The sequence below is a fragment of the Anas platyrhynchos genome, chromosome 6 (genome assembly GCF_047663525.1).
Source record: "Anas platyrhynchos isolate ZD024472 breed Pekin duck chromosome 6, IASCAAS_PekinDuck_T2T, whole genome shotgun sequence".
Lineage (NCBI taxonomy): Eukaryota > Metazoa > Chordata > Aves > Anseriformes > Anatidae > Anas > Anas platyrhynchos.
Window position 1 is genome coordinate 39,807,392 of NC_092592.1, and position 17,407 is coordinate 39,824,798.

Sequence of the window (17,407 nt, forward strand, 5' to 3'; positions counted from 1 at the left end):
TGTAGCATTAAGATTAGGTATTACAGTTTTCTTGTAAGTAGTCTGGAGGGGGCTGTAAGTTTGTTCCTGTCGTGGACGCTGAGGCTTGGAATGCTTCAAAGTGCTCGGAAAGCCTCAGCCATCAGTGTCACGTCTTTGTTTGTCATGGGCAGGTACAGTTAATCTCCCGGTCCTGTATTGAGTTCCCTGCCTGAAGTGGAGGAGTTCCCTTTGAACTCTGTCTGTAAGTCAGGACTCTGAGCTTTGGCAGTCTCCTTGCTTTTCAAAAACGGAATGCTTATTGCAAATCTTTGCAGAGGTACAGTGATCCTAACTAAATAGCACTGAAAGGAAAATAAAGGAGAAAAACTAAATGCCAAGGAAATAAGAATTTCTTTTATTTCAAAGAAAAGCTCTTTGTTGTTGTTTTTGTGGTGTATAAATGATTTTGCTATTTCATACTCCAGTGCTAATAATTGAAGTTAACATTTCTTATGTACTTCTTAGTGTTTTGCAAACTGTACTTTCAAACCCAGAATATAAGTATGTAAGTTGTTTGCTTTCATTTCTTAAAACGTGTCATTTCCTACAATATAAAAGGTTGTTTATTTCACTAAATAACTCAGAAGTGCATTACTGCCAGTACAAGAATTTCTTAAATTAATAGTGAGTCTTAGAGAGCGTTCTTATTTGAAAGATCAAAGTTTTGTAGTGCTTGTTATTGAAAGAAGTCTTCAGTGTGTCATCTGTCGATTTTGACTCTTAACAAGCAAAGCTGACCTAAAGAACATTAAAATTCCTGGTTGTTTGGGGAAAAAAAAAAAAAAGCATACTCCCTTTTGATATTATTTACACTGAAAAAATAGAGCCTAGTTAAAAACTGATACAAAGCTAGTTATAAGAAAAACGATCAAATTGACATGCTAGTCTTCCTTGGTATTCAAATTAAATTTCAATCTAACTGTTTTGTTTTTTTTTTTTCCTTACAGATAGAGATCTTTCATCTAGCATGGCATCGAGGCGTGTTCCAAAAGTAAGTTTCTGGTAAAATAGCCTTGCATTTAGGTGTACATTAGGAGTCCAGCATTACAAAAGAGTTCACGTAACATAGTTTGTTTTTTCCCCAGTGTCCAGCAGTCAGTATTAAGGATTCAGTTGACAAGATTGATGCTGCATTGTAAATCTCTGTAGCTCTGTCATGGTTGGTAACAGGCATCAGTGGACCTTTCCTCATCATGTATCTATCTTCCACAGAGCGGAAACTAATAGGACAATGCTACAATTTCAGTTTTAAGTTAGCTGTTTGCTTCCATTTCCTAATAGAAATTTCGTTTATGAAAAATATGGAAAATAAATGCATGCTTAATTTGGGGGCTTAATGCTTCAGTGAGGTACATGTAGAGAAATAACTGTTTGTAGTAAAATAAGAGTGTATGGCTGTTTATCAAGAAATTCAGAATGATTTTCCTTACTGAAACACAGGCACCAACAAATTTATACTCAATAGCCATAGTCTTCAAATAATTGAAATGAACTTTGAAAATACTAATACTTTTTTTTTTTTTTCCTGTGGAATAGCTACTTTTGTAACATTAGTACTGCTCTTCTAGGAAAGTATTTTTAGTACAATCAAACTTGCATGTCTAACTATTCCTGCTGGCAACTTCTATCACTATTAAAAATGTCTTAATAGTGGTATCTCTTGTGTTTTTAATCTGCTTCGTGTAACATAATGTGGCTTAGAAAAGCAGTATTTTGGCATATTTTGTCTTTTCATTCATTTGTAGAAGATTTTCTTTCTCTTTTCCCTAAAGGATTTTTTTTTTAATAGAATGGTTGAGGGAGAAATTAAATTATTGTGGGGAAATAAATTATTGTTTCACTTTTTCTTTTTAACAATCTTCTCTGTGCTTGTATTTGTGCTATGTACCTTCTGGTTGCAAACATTTTATAGCAGGTACCTTGGATAATTGCAGAGAAATACTTGAATATCTTGTGAACAACCAGGCACATGTGGAAGAGCTGCTAGTTCCCTCTCATTCAAAGCTAGGTGTGATATAGCTGGCAAGTGACATGAAACTAATAATTTATTATCTAACCTTTTCATTTCTCCCACTCTCACTTCTAGTTGAAAGGTGCAGTGTTAGCTGTGAGGGGAGCTTTCCCTTTTTGATATGTGGAAAGGCAGAAGGTTTAAGGTAAAATGTGAACTCTCGCAGCCCCATCTACAATGGGGACCGCAGGAGGAGTGCACACATAGCCACTGCTCCTTGACTCTCTGCTGCTGTTCCCCCCTTCCCATTCTGGATGCATATTAATATATGTAATGTAGCTCAGGTTTCCTTAGAATAGTGATATTTATAGTGTATGATTAGTGTACAGTTTTACAGTGAGCACAGCCACACGTTGGTGTGACACAATACATACCCAGCTCGTGTGTTTTGCAGAAATCAATAGTCACTGACATAATGTGCTGACCAGTTTTTAAGCAGGGTGCTGAAAAATGGTTTCTAGAAGCAGCCAGATGTGGACATTCTCCACAGCTGCTGGTTTTGTCTCTCGCTTGATCCCTGATTCTGTAGCTGTGTTGCGGTGACCAAGGATGTATGTTGGGCTTGAGGAAGAGGCTGAGATGTGACCATAGTTATGTGCATACATCAGAAATGTATGTTTAGGAATTTGGGGGTTTTATGGTCTTCTTATGACAGACAATGTGGCTTTTTTTCTATTTCATGAGATTTAATTCTAAATGTAGTTCAGTTCTCTGGATATTTTGTAGTTATTACATTTAAACTTGATAAACAAATTCTTTTACTAACTGTAATGCTTTGTTCTCTGTTCTCAATATAGTGAAACACTTGTCCTGAATCAAACTGAAATTGGTAATGACAGGAAAATTCAGACTTTGTATGACAAGACTATAATGCTGTATTTTTGTATGAGTTTTTTTGACACCTGTCTTTTGTGTGTATATATTTTTCTGTACATGTATTTGTATTTTTAGTGAATTCTTAATACACAGATCACTGCTTCATTTATGCTTCAAGCTGTTCTACTCACTTTAAAAATTCCAATGAAATTCTTTTCTTGAACACAATTCAGATTCCTGACTCTCCTTTAGCCTAAAAAGGAACACTATTAATGGTTTTGTTCATATTGCCTGGATTTATTCTGTTATTATTCTCTAGCTCCTGCTTTTCAGGTATAGCTATTTTGGTATTATAAAGAATGATGGATTATGTAGGAAAGTTTCTTTTGAAGCACTCCTGATATTGTGCAATGCACTTGGGGGTCAGCTACACTTGACTGATGCATGATTTATCCGATGTCCCTGCCACTTTCTGAGATAAAGCTGCTATTTTATCAAAAATGCCAGCAAGTGTGATTTAGAATTTATACACCTCCTTTTTTCAAATAATTGTTCTGATTACTCTCTGGCATGGCAATAAAATGATAAAGGTAATTGCACACGAATGTGAGATAGCACCAAAATACAATAAAATTAACCTGAATTAGCTTGACTTGTCGATGAGAAGTATTTATGAAATGTATTTTTGCAATAAGGGAGACTGATATTATAGCTGGAAGGTGAGTTATTGCCTTAATGTAATACAGTTTGAAATTTAAAAAAGAGACTGTTACAGTTGAGGGTGATTGTGCCTTTGAAATTAAGTTGAAGTGATTCTTATAATTGGCAGCAATAATGCATTGTGAAGGTAATATCTTTTATTGTGTTATGCCTAGTTGCATTATCTTTTATTTAGCTGGTCCTGACTTCAGCTCTGCAGAGAACGCAAGAAGGAGCAGATCAAGAATTTTGTGGGTTTAGGTGATAAAAATTTGAAATGTTACCTTATATTAAAGTCATTCTTGTGCTAGATTTTTTCATTTTTTAGTCCATTTTCAATTCCGATGAACCTGATACAGGTCTCATTTGATTAAACTTTCATCTCTTTTCCTTGTATTAGCGTAGCTGCCTTATATTTACATACACAGCTGAACCATGTAACAGGAGTGCACTTAGTCGTTCTGTGTGTATGCATGCATATAGATCGGGTGCTAATTTTATTAGCTAACTTTTGTATTTCCTTAATGTCTCAAAGTATGACCACCTCTTATTAGAAAGAGCACATAGAGACACTTGTACCCTCAGTACTTTGGTAATTACAGAATAGATTGTAAAATGTTGACTAATATATAGAGTTCCTTATTTTTTAATCGATGAACACTTCTGCAAAATCCAGAGAACTGCATGATGTCTAGTTCTCCTTTGTGTGTTAGGATATGGTTTAGTGGGGACTGTTAGTGTTAGGTCAAAGGTTGGACTTGATGATCTTGAGGTCTCTTCCAACCTAGAAATTCTGTGATTCTGTGATTCTGTGATTCTTAAAAACTCAAACCAGTAGCAACTAGGGATCAGTTGTGGAGACCTTCTAATTTTAGAGACCATATTCTTCATCTTTGATGTTTTATTATGATATTTATTTCTTCACCTGTTTGGCAACAGATTCCTTTATTTTTAGTGGTTTATGCCATGTGATTGCATGTTAAAACAGTGAACAACTAAACGAAGTATTACTTTGCTTGTAGTGCATTGCCCAGTACTTCTAATTGAATCTTCTGGCATGTGATTCCCAATCTAAAAATAAGAGGGGCTTAATCCATCTGTAGGTCATCAGTATGGTAAGAATAACAACATGCTTCCACATCCCATGGCAGATACAGCGAGTAGTGTGGCTTACAAAGGGATTGCTGGTGGGATTTACAGGTCCTATCAAACCGCCAGGAATGTATACAATTACAGCTTCTGTCTTTGCTATTTGTGGTGTAGTTTGCTTATTGCAGAAATATCTTGCCCTGAGCTGTCTTTCTTTTTTTTTTTTTTTTTTTTTTTTTCCCCATTTTCCTGCCACTCCATTTCTTGTCCACTTCTACTCCGGTTCATTGTAATATCTCACCACCCATCATTGTAATATCTCACCACCCACCATTTCAAAAACATATCCTAAAGTAGCTGGGAGCCTCCAAACTTAAGGCAGGTTGTTTATTTCCATTTTCTTTCTAGGTACAGAGATGCTTGGTGTTGTCATGACTCAAGCTTGAAACCTGGATGTCAACCCACTGTAACTTCTGATGTGTATAGTTTACTTACATCATACTTTCGGATTTGAATTCTGCGTGTAGAAATCTGACTTATTTTCAAAATATTCATCTTAGCTTCATGCTACTAATATAAAATGACATAAAAATTCTATAGTACATGTGTTTTAAACTACATTATCACAGCAGTGGCTGCTGCACATTCGTAGCATTGAAGTTTCTTATGTAAGTAAGAGCTAGGGGAGGATACAGAAAGTGCTTGTTTACTTTCAGGGGGGAGAGATTCAGGAAAAGGCTTCAGTACATACTTGTAGGAAATAGTACAGCCGAATTCCTGTTTAAACAGTCCATTAAGGTCTTGTGTTTAAGTATCTCCTGATACTAATGTCTCACAGCTTGGCATGCGAACAATAGATGAAGTAGAAAAATGTGCTAACTGAACGTTGCCTGGAACACGATAGCAATGACCCACCTGCCTCTTCTAAAGGAGAGGAATTAATTCTATTGCAATTAAAATATCATCCTTTAAGTAAAATAAAGATGTCTGAGGTAGCCATGGTAAGTACACTGGGAACTTGCCATTTGACAAACCAGTGTAACTCCTCTCTGCCAAAACAGCCGACTGAAGACTTAGCCAAAGAGCCAGAGGCTACTGCTGCTTGGAAATGCACTTTTATAGCTTGGCATTTCGGGGTCTTTTGATTGCCATCCAAAGAGGATTAGTAATATAATACGATGGGACAACAGAAATTTGCTCTTGTTGCCTTTGATTGTTTAATAAAGAATTATGTGTTTGCTCTTGTCGAATACTTTTTAAATGCTGTAGGAAGCAAACGTTGCTGTCTGGGCACACGAATGTGTTTCCCTCTGTTTTGTCAGAGGCTTGTGTGCAGCACGTTTTCTAATAAGTCAAGAGTGATTCACTTCGTCAGGGGTGATTTTTTAGTGGCTACTGTGCCACTACTAAATATAGGCTTGTATAAGGTCAAACTGTGCAGTTTAACTCAGTACCTTAATTTTTTTTATGGGATTGCTTCTCTGGAAGGTAAAGAACTTGTTACATCACCCTAAACTAACCCTGGATTTGATTAGGCTGACCAGCATTTCCTTTTCAGATGTCCCTCAGCCAGGAAATGAGAACAGGTTTGGTTTTCACACCTCTGAACAGGGTTGGGTTTACTTAGAGAACCTCTGCATGTGTTAGTAAGGTGCTGGAGAAGTTCCAGGCTACCGTATTTCATAATATGAGAGCTGTATGTTTGAACTCTGTTTTAATAGGTTAAAATTGTGCAGAGATCAGTGGTTGACACCGAAGAGCACGGCGGGGGTCTTGGGAAGCCCCCAGCTGCTGCCCTGTGCTATGGCACTTGTGCAGAGCTTGCAAATTTGGTCCTGGCGAGCTGCTGCTCTGGTCGGGCATGGCCACGATGGCAGGATGTCGGTAGGGGATGTGATGGGGTTGATGAAACCTCTTTTTGAGGAATTGCTTAAATATTTAGGTGTTGCAGATGACAGAAGCAATGCTGTTAGCTGCTACAGCTATCCAGAAAGGCGCACAACAGGTTTCCAACAAAAGGCTACTGGAAGGTTGGGATCTGCTTTACCCCAGAAAATGGCCAATTTGGCAGCGCTTCACATGGCACGAGAAAATGTGCACATCATCTAAAGCAGTATATTTCAGTGCAGCTTTTGTTTAAAAGCCTTATCTGGATCGCAGTCCTGTTCATCTGTGGAGGTGTTTATTACTGTTGCAGCAAGGACAAAAATATGTGGACCTAATATTTATTCTAGCAAGCCAAAAGTTTGCTTTGAATGCTAGAGGAAGAAGAATTGCAAATAGTGTGTACATTTATAGTGGTCTGTGTCCATATGGGTGGTGATGGAAAGTATTTCGCATTAACCTGATCCAATATGACTTGCATTTTATATCAAAGGTAACTCACCTTTTTAAACTGCTATATTGCATCTTAAAAACAAGAATATATGGAGTATCACTGCTGAATGTTTTAATATGTGAAGAGAAAACTTCCCATGTTTCAGAGTGTTTTTTTTGTGTGTTTTTTTTTTTTTTTTTTGATATGGAAACTGTTCTGAGTGTTTAATGGTTTAATAAGCATTAAGTAGAGCCTGTTCACTTTAAAGGTGTTCCTTGAAGAGCTGCATTTTAGCATGTGAATAGGAGACAATTAATTTGTACAACCGATTTTTTTGTTGTCACTGAAACTGAAGTCCCTATAATAATGTGCCTTTGCTGACTTGGCTTATCTTTTTTTATTTTACCTATCTGCAAAACGTATCTTGAATAAATGAATTTGTGTATGTGATATTAAAGCATGAATCTCCATTTATAAAAAAATGTCTTGAAACTGTGGCTAACTTGTCCCTGTCATGGTTAGCCATGGCAGGCAGTAGGAGAAGCTTTGTCCTTTTCCCTAGTTATGCTGTGGTAGCACATATAGATGTGTGCTGAGATGCCACGGAGAGAAACACTGTGGAAATTGGAACACTAAAATGGTGTAAAAAGATTTAAAATTAAAAAAATAAATAAATATTAAAAGAACATGTTTTGGCTGCAGGGGACGGTGCAACCTTCTCTTGTTTTACAGTAGGCAAGGAGAAATCCTGCCCTGAGTTCCAGGACACCTTTCTCACAGCCTCAGCAGTATAATTTAAGGTGTCAGGCTTGCAGGGACCTCTTTGGATCAGGCATCTGTACAGCTTTAGCATTTGCTACGTTATGTTCAGCTGGAAATTGTTGGACTTGTTCATGAGAAGAAACAGCTTTTAGAGAAGTTTGGATTTTCTTTGGAAGAAATCAAACGTTGCATAGTAAGCAAAAGTACCAAGAGTCACATAAATTCTGTTCATTTGGCTGGCAAAAATACAGATGATCACTGCAGACAGATATTAGAGTGGGCATTTTCACCTTGTATTGTGATGACATGTGCATTGCATGCATCCTCTGTTTTATTCCCAGTCCTTAAACTTTTGTCTGTTTCAAAACACTACATTTAAGAAGTGGCTTTCTCATTTAAGACTAGCTGCACAAGCTTGGAAAATTGCTTTCCACGCTGAACTATATGTGCAAAAGCGCATTGCCTTTACTATTAATATAACTTTTCCCATATTCTTGACATACAATGGATTATTTCCTTTTAAATAAACAGGCAGAAACCAGTAAAACAAATACAGGAAGTTTTAAACTATTAAGGAGATGTTTAGAGAACTATAATTCAATGGAGACCTTGTGTGAGTGGACCACTGCCATGCGCAGGCTCTCCAGCACCCGTGCCAAACGGGGAGCTGTGGTCAGCCTCGCTAGTGGGCTCGGTCGCCCTGGCGGTGGGGGCAAAAGCTGGGTGCAATTAAAATGCTTTTGAAAGCAATGTGAGAGGTTGTGTTTCTAAATTATAACTTCATGGCATTGTATTTACAATGTTCACAGCAGATTTTAATGACTTTTTTTTTTTTCTGTTCACTTAGTTGTCTCAGCGTGGACCAGCAATAGCAGTTTCCAAAACCTCAGCTAAGGGTACAACTGCACAGGCAACCTTTAGGAAACCTCCTAACTGAAAGGCTCGCCACTGCTGCTGCCTTATTACGTGGGTGATACGCTCACCTCTACACTTCAGGATGGACGAGGTGTTTGTAAGTGGTCAGCTCTCCTCTGTCCTGGTGACCGTACGGCCAGGGAGATGGTGATGGTGGAGACGGACACTTCCCAAGCTCTTATTTCTTATGGCAGCCCCCGGTTGGTTTTGCCTTGACAAATACCACTGATGTGAATACCACTGATGTGATTTAATAAGGGTTTTGTTATGAGAAGGATGTAAACTTACTGGATCAGGAAGAATGACTGTAGCAACATGACTGAAATGAAGTAGCAAATTGCCAGACCATTACAGGTACATGTGAAGTATACGCCTGAAGTTCAAATCCAGTATTTCAAGCTTTCACTGAATTTTAATTCAGAACTCAAATCAATAAAAAGCAGGTTTGAGAACACTACAATACTCAAAAGAAAGACACATTTAATACTTGAGGACTGGTATTTCTTTCCTGTAATTAGGATGAAGAAGCAACTTTCCTGGCATTTATTGATCATCCTCTCAAACCCAACAAATTCGTGGTGTAGTTTTGGCAAGTCACTGATATTATGTGTCGTCAGAGAAACAACGCCGGTGCTTAGGATTTATAACTTACATGCTAGCTTCAAATGCACGTAAGTTAGACTATTGAAGTGGTTTTTCCTTTGGATATATTTGTACTGCATTACACATTGAGAGGGATGGACTAGCATCAAAGTCCAAGCAGAAGTATCATCAAACTGATTTGGTCTTTTTGGATAATAAGTCCAGAAATTCAGCTTTTATACTAAGAATACTGATGATTTGTGCTACCAGCAGGTACAGCATTATTCAGGATCCTTTTGGACAATAGCAGCTGACAATTATCTTTAATTTTAGAAGGATGCAGTTACATGCTAGCCCAGCATAGGAACCCAGTATGACATCTCCGTGGGCTCTTTGTAAATAACTGTAACTTTGCTGTGGGTGAACTGGGTAGGGAATTTTCAAAGGTGCCATGGTGGTTGTTCTAGAAGTGGTAGAAGCACGATGATCTCCGTGTTTGGGAAATGAATAGTGAAATTGGGGAAATACTTTTAATGCAGCTTTTCCCTGTTGCTTCTATTTATGTCATCAGGTAGTTTGGCTAAACAGTTAATACATGTACTTTGGTTTATCTGAAAAGATCAAGAGACACATTTATTTCTCGGAGGTGACTGTGGTATCTCACTGATCAATGCCCTGGTACTCTTGGTTTAAACAATAAGATAAAATTGTGGTGTGTATGAGGACACATGGCTTTAGATCTAGCAGTTGTGAGAACAGTTTTATTTTGATTCTTGGAAATATTAGAATGAAAAAAAATATCATGAGGGTTTCCATTTCAAGTTCAGACATGCTGTAGCCTGATGGAAAAAGTCTTTTAAATCCAATAAATTCTTGCTAAGCCAGAGTGCAGTAAATAGCAAAATCAGATGGGTTTGGGTCAGAGACACTGCTCTGGCTCCTTCCTAATGGGAAGGATTCACCTGCCTGATAACATTGAGAGGAACAGGCGTGAAAAATTGTCATCTTTGGCTTCTTGAAGAGAAGCCTTCAGCCAGACCTTGCTTTAAGACGAGTCTGATGTCCCAAAGGCTGAATGCTCGTGGTGGCTGTGAGCACAGCCCAGGGCAGAGCTGGTGCCTTCCACCCGGGGCAGTGCTGTGAGAACACAATTGAATTTTTCCAGTGAAAAATTGCATTCTCCAGGGTTTTAGCACTGCATGCACGTACTGGGGGGTCTTTAAGAGGAGAATATGGGAAAAGGTGGAATGTGTGTTCATGAATATACTTTGCATTCTTCTTCTCCTTCAGTAATGGTAAGTTGGGGCACAGTGCTGAAGTGCAGGAAATGCCGTGAGCTTTGCTCTCTTGACTCGTCTTCCGGAAAACACAAACCTCTTGAGAGAACAGGAAGCATGGAAACGCTCTGCGACAGTCTTTGTGAACCTCCTTGATCCTCAAGATTGCTCTGTGCATTTTTTCCATGTATCCATTCCCCATTATAGACGGGAGCTGGATTCTGGTTCTCAGCCTGTAGACCACGATGGAATTTCTGTTTTTTAGGAACAGTCGAATGTAGAAAATAACTTTGAATTATTTACTGTAATGTGAAAGACCATTAATGCAAATTTAAATAAAATCTGTATTTAATCAAATTGAAGGTATGTTTTAGTACTGAAAACCTTGGCTGCAGCCAGACTGTTAAACTGAATTACTGCGGAAGGTGTGAGAGGTGAAGATTTTTATGGGCAAGTCATCAAGCTAATGCTCGCTTTTGGGTTCACGGCACCTAGTTTAGGAGATAAAACTCGCTGCTGGTTGGAATCCCTTTCATCTGAACCTTAGAAAAGCAATTTCAATGGCACATCTCTGTTTCCTAGTGGTGTTCGTGGAGCTGACGTGTAACGTGGGGCCCTTTGGAGCAGTGCAGCATCACCGAGGCACATGCCACTTCCAAGTCACGGGAGCACGCCTGGAAAATGAGGCTCCTCTGTATAGGACATTAACTCATAAATCATGCTAATATTCTCCCTGATAAATCTCCTACTATGACAACCTTTTGATACTCATCTGTTATTAAAGACAAAAAGCACTTCATTCTGCTGGCTAGCAGTGGTCTTCCAGTTCTATATGGAGCATTTAGCTGTCTGAGGGGCAAACTCACATATGTTGTACTTCGGGGTTTTGTGCAGCAAGACCCTGAGGCTCACAGGGTACTTTCTGTAAAAGTCCTGTTTTACTCTTGTTGTTTTCTTTTTTACCTAATAAGCTTTAAAATTCTAAGATATGGACACAGATTTGTAGCTATTATAGTGGAAAGGGAGAGAGAAGGTGGAATTCACGCTCTACCTCATCCAAGTTGCTCAAATTATTTGTTTACATAAACTTGAGAAGAAAGGCAGAAAGCAGTTTATTTGGGTTTATTACATTTCTGCTTTAAGCAGTCATTCGTTTCTAGTTCTCACTGCTTTAACAAGGGCACAAGAGGGAAAACAGGGTTAGGCAAACTGTGCCTTCAGCAGATCAGTATGGGTAAAGCAAGTTTCAGCATCCAGCTGCCTGCAGCAAATGATGGCTAAGTATTTGGTAATTTCAGCTGGTCAAGTTTAAAGTCTGTTGGTTTTATTTATTTATTTATTTATTTATTTTGTATCTGTAAACTTGTTAACAAATTTAAATCTTGATTAAGATGTCACTTTATTTTAAAATATCACTGCCTGCAGTAGTGTATCATTACCTCGATCTTCGCTGGCATATCTAAGTAGCTACAAGTAAATAGTGAAAAGGTGCATTAAAGTCTGGACAGAGGATGGTGTATTGTACATATGGACACTGACCTTCATGTCTGAAGCTCCCAACCCAACTGCATATGTATGTGGATGTGTCATGCAATTTTTTTTTTTATAAAAATAAAACTTTTAATATTGCTGCCCAGTGCATCTGATAATCAAGACTGAACATACTAGTGATTGCTCAAGGTTTTCATCTACAAAGCTGGCTTCGGCTTGGTGTTAACTTACAGGGTTATTTATAGTGTTCTGTTACATGCTGCATCCTGTGTTTTGTTATAATGAAAAAGCTGTCTTCATATAACTAAGTTGTTATATTCACAGAATACATGGTATGAGGTTCAGTGCATCTAGTTTAGGGCTGTCACACAAATAAAAATGAAGAATGTGTACTGTTTTTTTCCAAATATGTGAACTTGTATGTTGCTTTCTTTTTTTTTTTTTTTTAAACTAACATTTCTGCAGTGACATGCTGCTCTGAAAAAATTCACCCATTTCCTCTCCTTGAGCAAGGAGAAGGAGTAGGGAAGGAGTTTGTTGAAAAGGTGACTTTCTTTGTACCACTAGCAAACATTTGCTTATTTAGCAAAAAGCTGATTTGGATTGCAGTCAAATGAACCACTGAGAACCCATAATTATTCAGATATGGTTTACTGTGCAGAAATTTTCTAAGCTAAGAGTAAATTTGAGCTTTTTTCAGCATGTCTGTAGCTGAAGAATTGCTTAAGTTCTTCCCAAATTTGTTTCATAAGTTCAAGGATAAGCTTACTTTGATTTACTTTTGCTCTGGTGGGCAAAACTGTCTACTTGATTTTTTCCCTTCCCTCTCCACTGATGTGTATCTTACTCACAGGTTTGACTTCATTTCGTAGCACTTGAAAAGCAGGATTTCGAAAGAATTTCTCTCATTTGGAAAAAAAAAAAAAGAAATAAATAGTATTGTACAACTGTGGACAGTGATCAGCTGTAAGTCAGATGCACAGATCTGCCTGGCTCACGATGCTCCTCTGTTCTGTGACTGTGCTCTTAACTCAGTGTCCTGGTTTCTTAGGCACTTCTGCTCTTACCTGAGACTTCCATCAGGCTTTCAGCATCGTCCTCCTCACTGCAAGGCATGTTCCCTCCATGATCAAGAGTGAGGGGTGTTGGGGAGCTGCTCTCTGGTACCCTCTCCTTCATCTGCAGAGGCTCCAGCAGGAGTTCAGCAGCTCCAAATTGCCCCTCCTGGGGTACGGTCCCTGATGCCCCATCTCCTGCAGTGCAGCAAAACTGTGCTCTGCCTTTCTGCCCCTGCTCAGGTTCAGTGAGTTGGTGTTAATACTAATTCATCCCTCGGAAAAAAAAATGAAATACTCTTGTAAAGTTCTTAAAGAAAATGGAAAAGGAACAGAGGAGCAGAAATTGAAAATGTGAACAGCTAGCTGGCTCTGATCTGGGAGGCTCGGTTCTAAAAACCGGCAGTCTTGGTTTTTAAAGGCAGCTCTGTCACAGGTCAGGCAGACTTCAGAGAGATTTGGGTCAGACTGAAAAATGGTTCAAATACTGGTCAAAATACCAAAACTACACAAAATAAGTGTGTGTAGTTGTCTTTGGAGACTGTGCTGCTTCTGAGTATTACAAAAAACAGTCAATTATTCAGGTATCAGGCAAATTGCTGATTAGCTATATGGTCATAGTGGTTTTAAAAAACAAGAAACCATTTTGGTCTTCCAGACCAGGATGTTACCAAGATGTTTGCTCATCAAGTTATCTTGTGTTGGCTCTTTGGAGTAAAGGTCTTCACTGTCCTGCTTGCACCATTCCCATTGTGATGTGATCCAAACCAAAAGTTTGGTGTCCAGGAGACTTTTCAATGAAAATTTTCAGTCCTGTTACTATTGCTAACGATTTTACAAACCAAACTGCGAATACAACTCCAATATCTACTGATTCAGACTGTTAAGCCAAGATGAATTTGATGTGTAAGTTACTGTGGGTCTTGAACAATATTGAGAAATGCCTGGCATCGGTTTCCAACTACATCCTATCAGTAACTGTAAAACCAGACTGGTAACAATGGGAATAAACAATGTTGCTACAGAATGATTGATTTTTTCATACATTTTTCCAGCAGACATATTCTATTTGCATTCCCGCAGTTATTTGCATAACATTGCTGCTGTAAGGCGGTGAATATGCTTTGTTGTCATAATAACCCTTTTGAAATCAGTGTCAAAACACTTCACATCGGATGTTAGCTGATAAACCAACCATGAAACTTCTATTACTCGTGATTTTTATGAAGGTCACTGTTCTGTTAACATTTCTTTTTTCTTTTTTTTTTTTTTTTAAGACTTTGATTTAGATGCTGACTTTTCAGGATGGCTCGCTCGAAGTTAAGAGTTTTGGAAGTAAAAGACACAGCTGAAGAGACTTTAAATACTGTTTTGTGTGTGTGTTTTTTTTCAAATTATTTTTGAAAACTACACAAAATACATTGGGATGAGTGTCCCTTGGTGACAATGCACACAATTAGAGTTGTTTGTTTTTATGAACAGGTAACTTCCAAAGAGGGAGCATCTCAGTGCAAGGAGAAGCATGCAGTTCTGCTTAGCCCCGTGGGAAAACTGGAGATATCTGGGTGTGAAACAGGCTTACATGAAATAAAACTTCCAAAAATGAGTGTGCTGCCAAATGGGTAAGTTCATGTCCTATTGATCCTATGTTTGAGTGTGTAGCAGAGGAAACAGATTGCCCAGAGGAGTCTGTGTGATTCTGTGTGTGTGCTTCTTTCTACCAGTCGTATCGAAAACACACTTTGTCCTGTGAGAGGCAAAGCAGCCCTGAGCACCTGTAAGGAATGGCAGTTGCAGAATGCACTATTCTCTACATCTTTAATATTAGCTAAAAAAAATGTCCTAAAAGACAAGCATTCTTAAAAGAGGTTTTGAATGTATGTCCTGCCCCATAATTTTGGACATACCTGTGAATCTGCCACTGACAAGTGACACTTCCCGGTGTGTTTTGTAAAGCTTGATATAGATAGATATACTCCAACAGGCAGAATTAGGTTGGAATAAGTCATTACTGCAAACTACTAATGAGATGTTTGGTTTGTTTTTATAATTTATAATGTCTTCTGGAGTTCAGAGGGTATATACGATAGGGGAAGTAGTGTCTCAAAGGTAAGACTGATTGAGGAGGTACTGGTACTTTTTATGGTTGATGGAAATGTTTTTCAGTCTACTGAAGTACTGTCCTGTTTGGATCCTTTTTTCTGTATATTTTTTTTTCCTTATTTGTGACGAAAAGCTGATATTTTTAGAAGAAATACTGAATTCTTTTCTTTGTCATGTTCTTTCCTGGTATGGATTTTCCTTTGCCAAAATTGCTAGATGCCAAAGTTCTCTTCCAAATCCTCAGCCAAAATTAAAGCTACTAACATTAATTATGAAGGCTTGTTTCCTCAGCCATTTTCTGGTAATGAAGTTGCAGCCTTTGCCACAGTCTTAAAACAGTGTTTTGTTTTGTTTAGTTTTGTTTTTCTGATATGACTCAAACAGGTTTCATTTTCTTCCCTCCATATTGTCCTTTCCCACTCTGCTTTTCTCTTTTTAAAAATTTCCTTTGACTTGTGGGATTTTCCCTTTTCCCTTTTTCAATTTTATTACCCTTGCAATTTTTTAAGTGTGCATAACATTAATCACAAATATGAAGCATAATGTGTATGGTTGAAATATGTTTTTGCCTCTAATTCTAAGCCTTCAAGCCCTTGGATTTGACAGTTTTGCCAACTCCAGTGATATGGAAATAAGTGCTTCAGTTTCCTTCATACGCTGATTGCGGTATTGGATTTCTGCTGATGAGGAATGAAAGTAAAACAGTATTTAGGATAAGGCTGAAGTTTGCCTTTGCTACAGAACAGCTTCTGGCTGGAGCACAACTAAAGCAGGTGACAACTCTTTACCTTTAAGAGGAGACATCAGTGAGTGGGTGGAGGAATAGTAGGATGAAGCTCTAAATACCCTGGAAGGTGGTGAATGTAAGAAATTGTGTTTTCTTTTGTATGAAAACAAAAGCTGAAGACAAAAACAGTCATGAAGTTAGAGGTATTAACAAATACATGCTTGACATGAAATTACATTATTGGAAGAAAGTAATTCAAGGCTATTAATTGGTAAAGGCCAAGAAGGCAGGTGGGGAAGTATTGTTTTACTAGTAAGAAGTAAGAGCAAAAGGTAAGAGCAAAGATCTATTGTTACGACTTCCATCTTTAATGTTGAGTTTTTAAATATTTTACTTAGTAACTTGCCATCTATCTTTTTTTTTGAACAATGTTTTCAGGGACAGTAGAATATTATTAGAGCAAGTGGGGGTGGGGGGACAGAGTAGAGAAATTGGTCTTTCAGACACAAGCCATTCTCCACAAAAATACACTTATGTGCCCCAAACTACATTTTTTTTTACCCATTTTTGCACAAATGAAAGATGGTGCTACTTAAAAACTGTGTGTTACTCCCATCCTTAAATAAGTCTAGCTATAAGGCCAGATCTATTTATTGTATACAGAGAGCTTCCGTTTTCCATTATGGCAGGGTCTGCCACTTGCTGACATGTACTATGGCCAGGTTGGTTGGTTGAAGAAGGATCTTGTGACCTTGTTCTTCAGGCAGAAGTCAGGAAACCTAGATTCTTTTCCTCTTTCTTTAATTTTTTGTTTGATCTTGATGCATCCATTTTTTTCTGTGCTGAGCTGACTTAATTTCCCAGTCTCCCAGAAGCGTTGAGGCTTTAGTAGCATCTTGATAACACTTAGCTTATCAGCTTGCAGGATTTTTTTTGCAAAAATTGTTATATTGCAGAGGGAATATTACTGGAGAGTGATCCAGTAGTTAACACTACGCAGGTTATTCTTAAAATTACTTTAGGAACTTAAATCTGAAAAATGGGTGGAAGGTGGGACTTTCTTTTGTCTTACCTGATGATAAAGTTCTAAAAATTTTAAAGCTGTCTGTAAATGTTTGTGCTGAAGTATAACATTTAATCTCTTCTACTCATCGCTAGTGAATAGCTGTTAAATCTGGCCTCATTATTTTTGACAGAATAAAATAAAAACAAAGCAGTGCCCAGTGTTTCTCCTAACTGGCTAATAAACACCATGGTAAGGAGATTGGGTAGGAAAAAAAAAAAAAGAAAAAACATAAGAAACATAAAAATTGATTTTAATGGACCCCTGTCAGAGAGAACCATAATGAGCGCAAGTCTAGTAATAAATATTGGTATTCAGCACCACAGTTGCTGAGACTTTTCATGTAGAATTGCATGTAACAATCAATATAGATTTTAGGGTTTTTTAACAACAAAAATAAGTAAACCTTTGAAATATATAAATACTTAAGACTTGCAATCTGTCGGACAAACCTGCGAGTTGTAGAAAAATCTGATAAG

At 37.9% G+C, this 17,407-nt stretch overlaps 1 protein-coding gene across 12 annotated transcripts in view; it reads left to right on the plus strand.

Annotated features, from left to right (window-relative positions):
* The window catches only part of MGMT (O-6-methylguanine-DNA methyltransferase), a 163,583-nt gene that overhangs the window by 9,208 nt on the left and 136,968 nt on the right, over positions 1 to 17,407 (plus strand). For 2 of the 12 annotated variants that reach the window (XM_072039926.1, XM_072039925.1), the window contains exons 1-3: positions 212 to 298; positions 969 to 1,012; positions 14,518 to 14,657. In XM_072039926.1, coding sequence (XP_071896027.1) covers positions 274 to 298; positions 969 to 1,012; positions 14,518 to 14,657 — 209 coding nt within the window. In that variant the 5' untranslated portion in view covers positions 212 to 273. Of the gene's footprint in view, positions 1 to 211; positions 299 to 968; positions 1,013 to 14,517; positions 14,658 to 17,407 lie in introns of those variants that run through there. The other 10 variants (XM_072039921.1, XM_072039922.1, XM_072039920.1 and 7 more) reach the window with 9 other exon arrangements.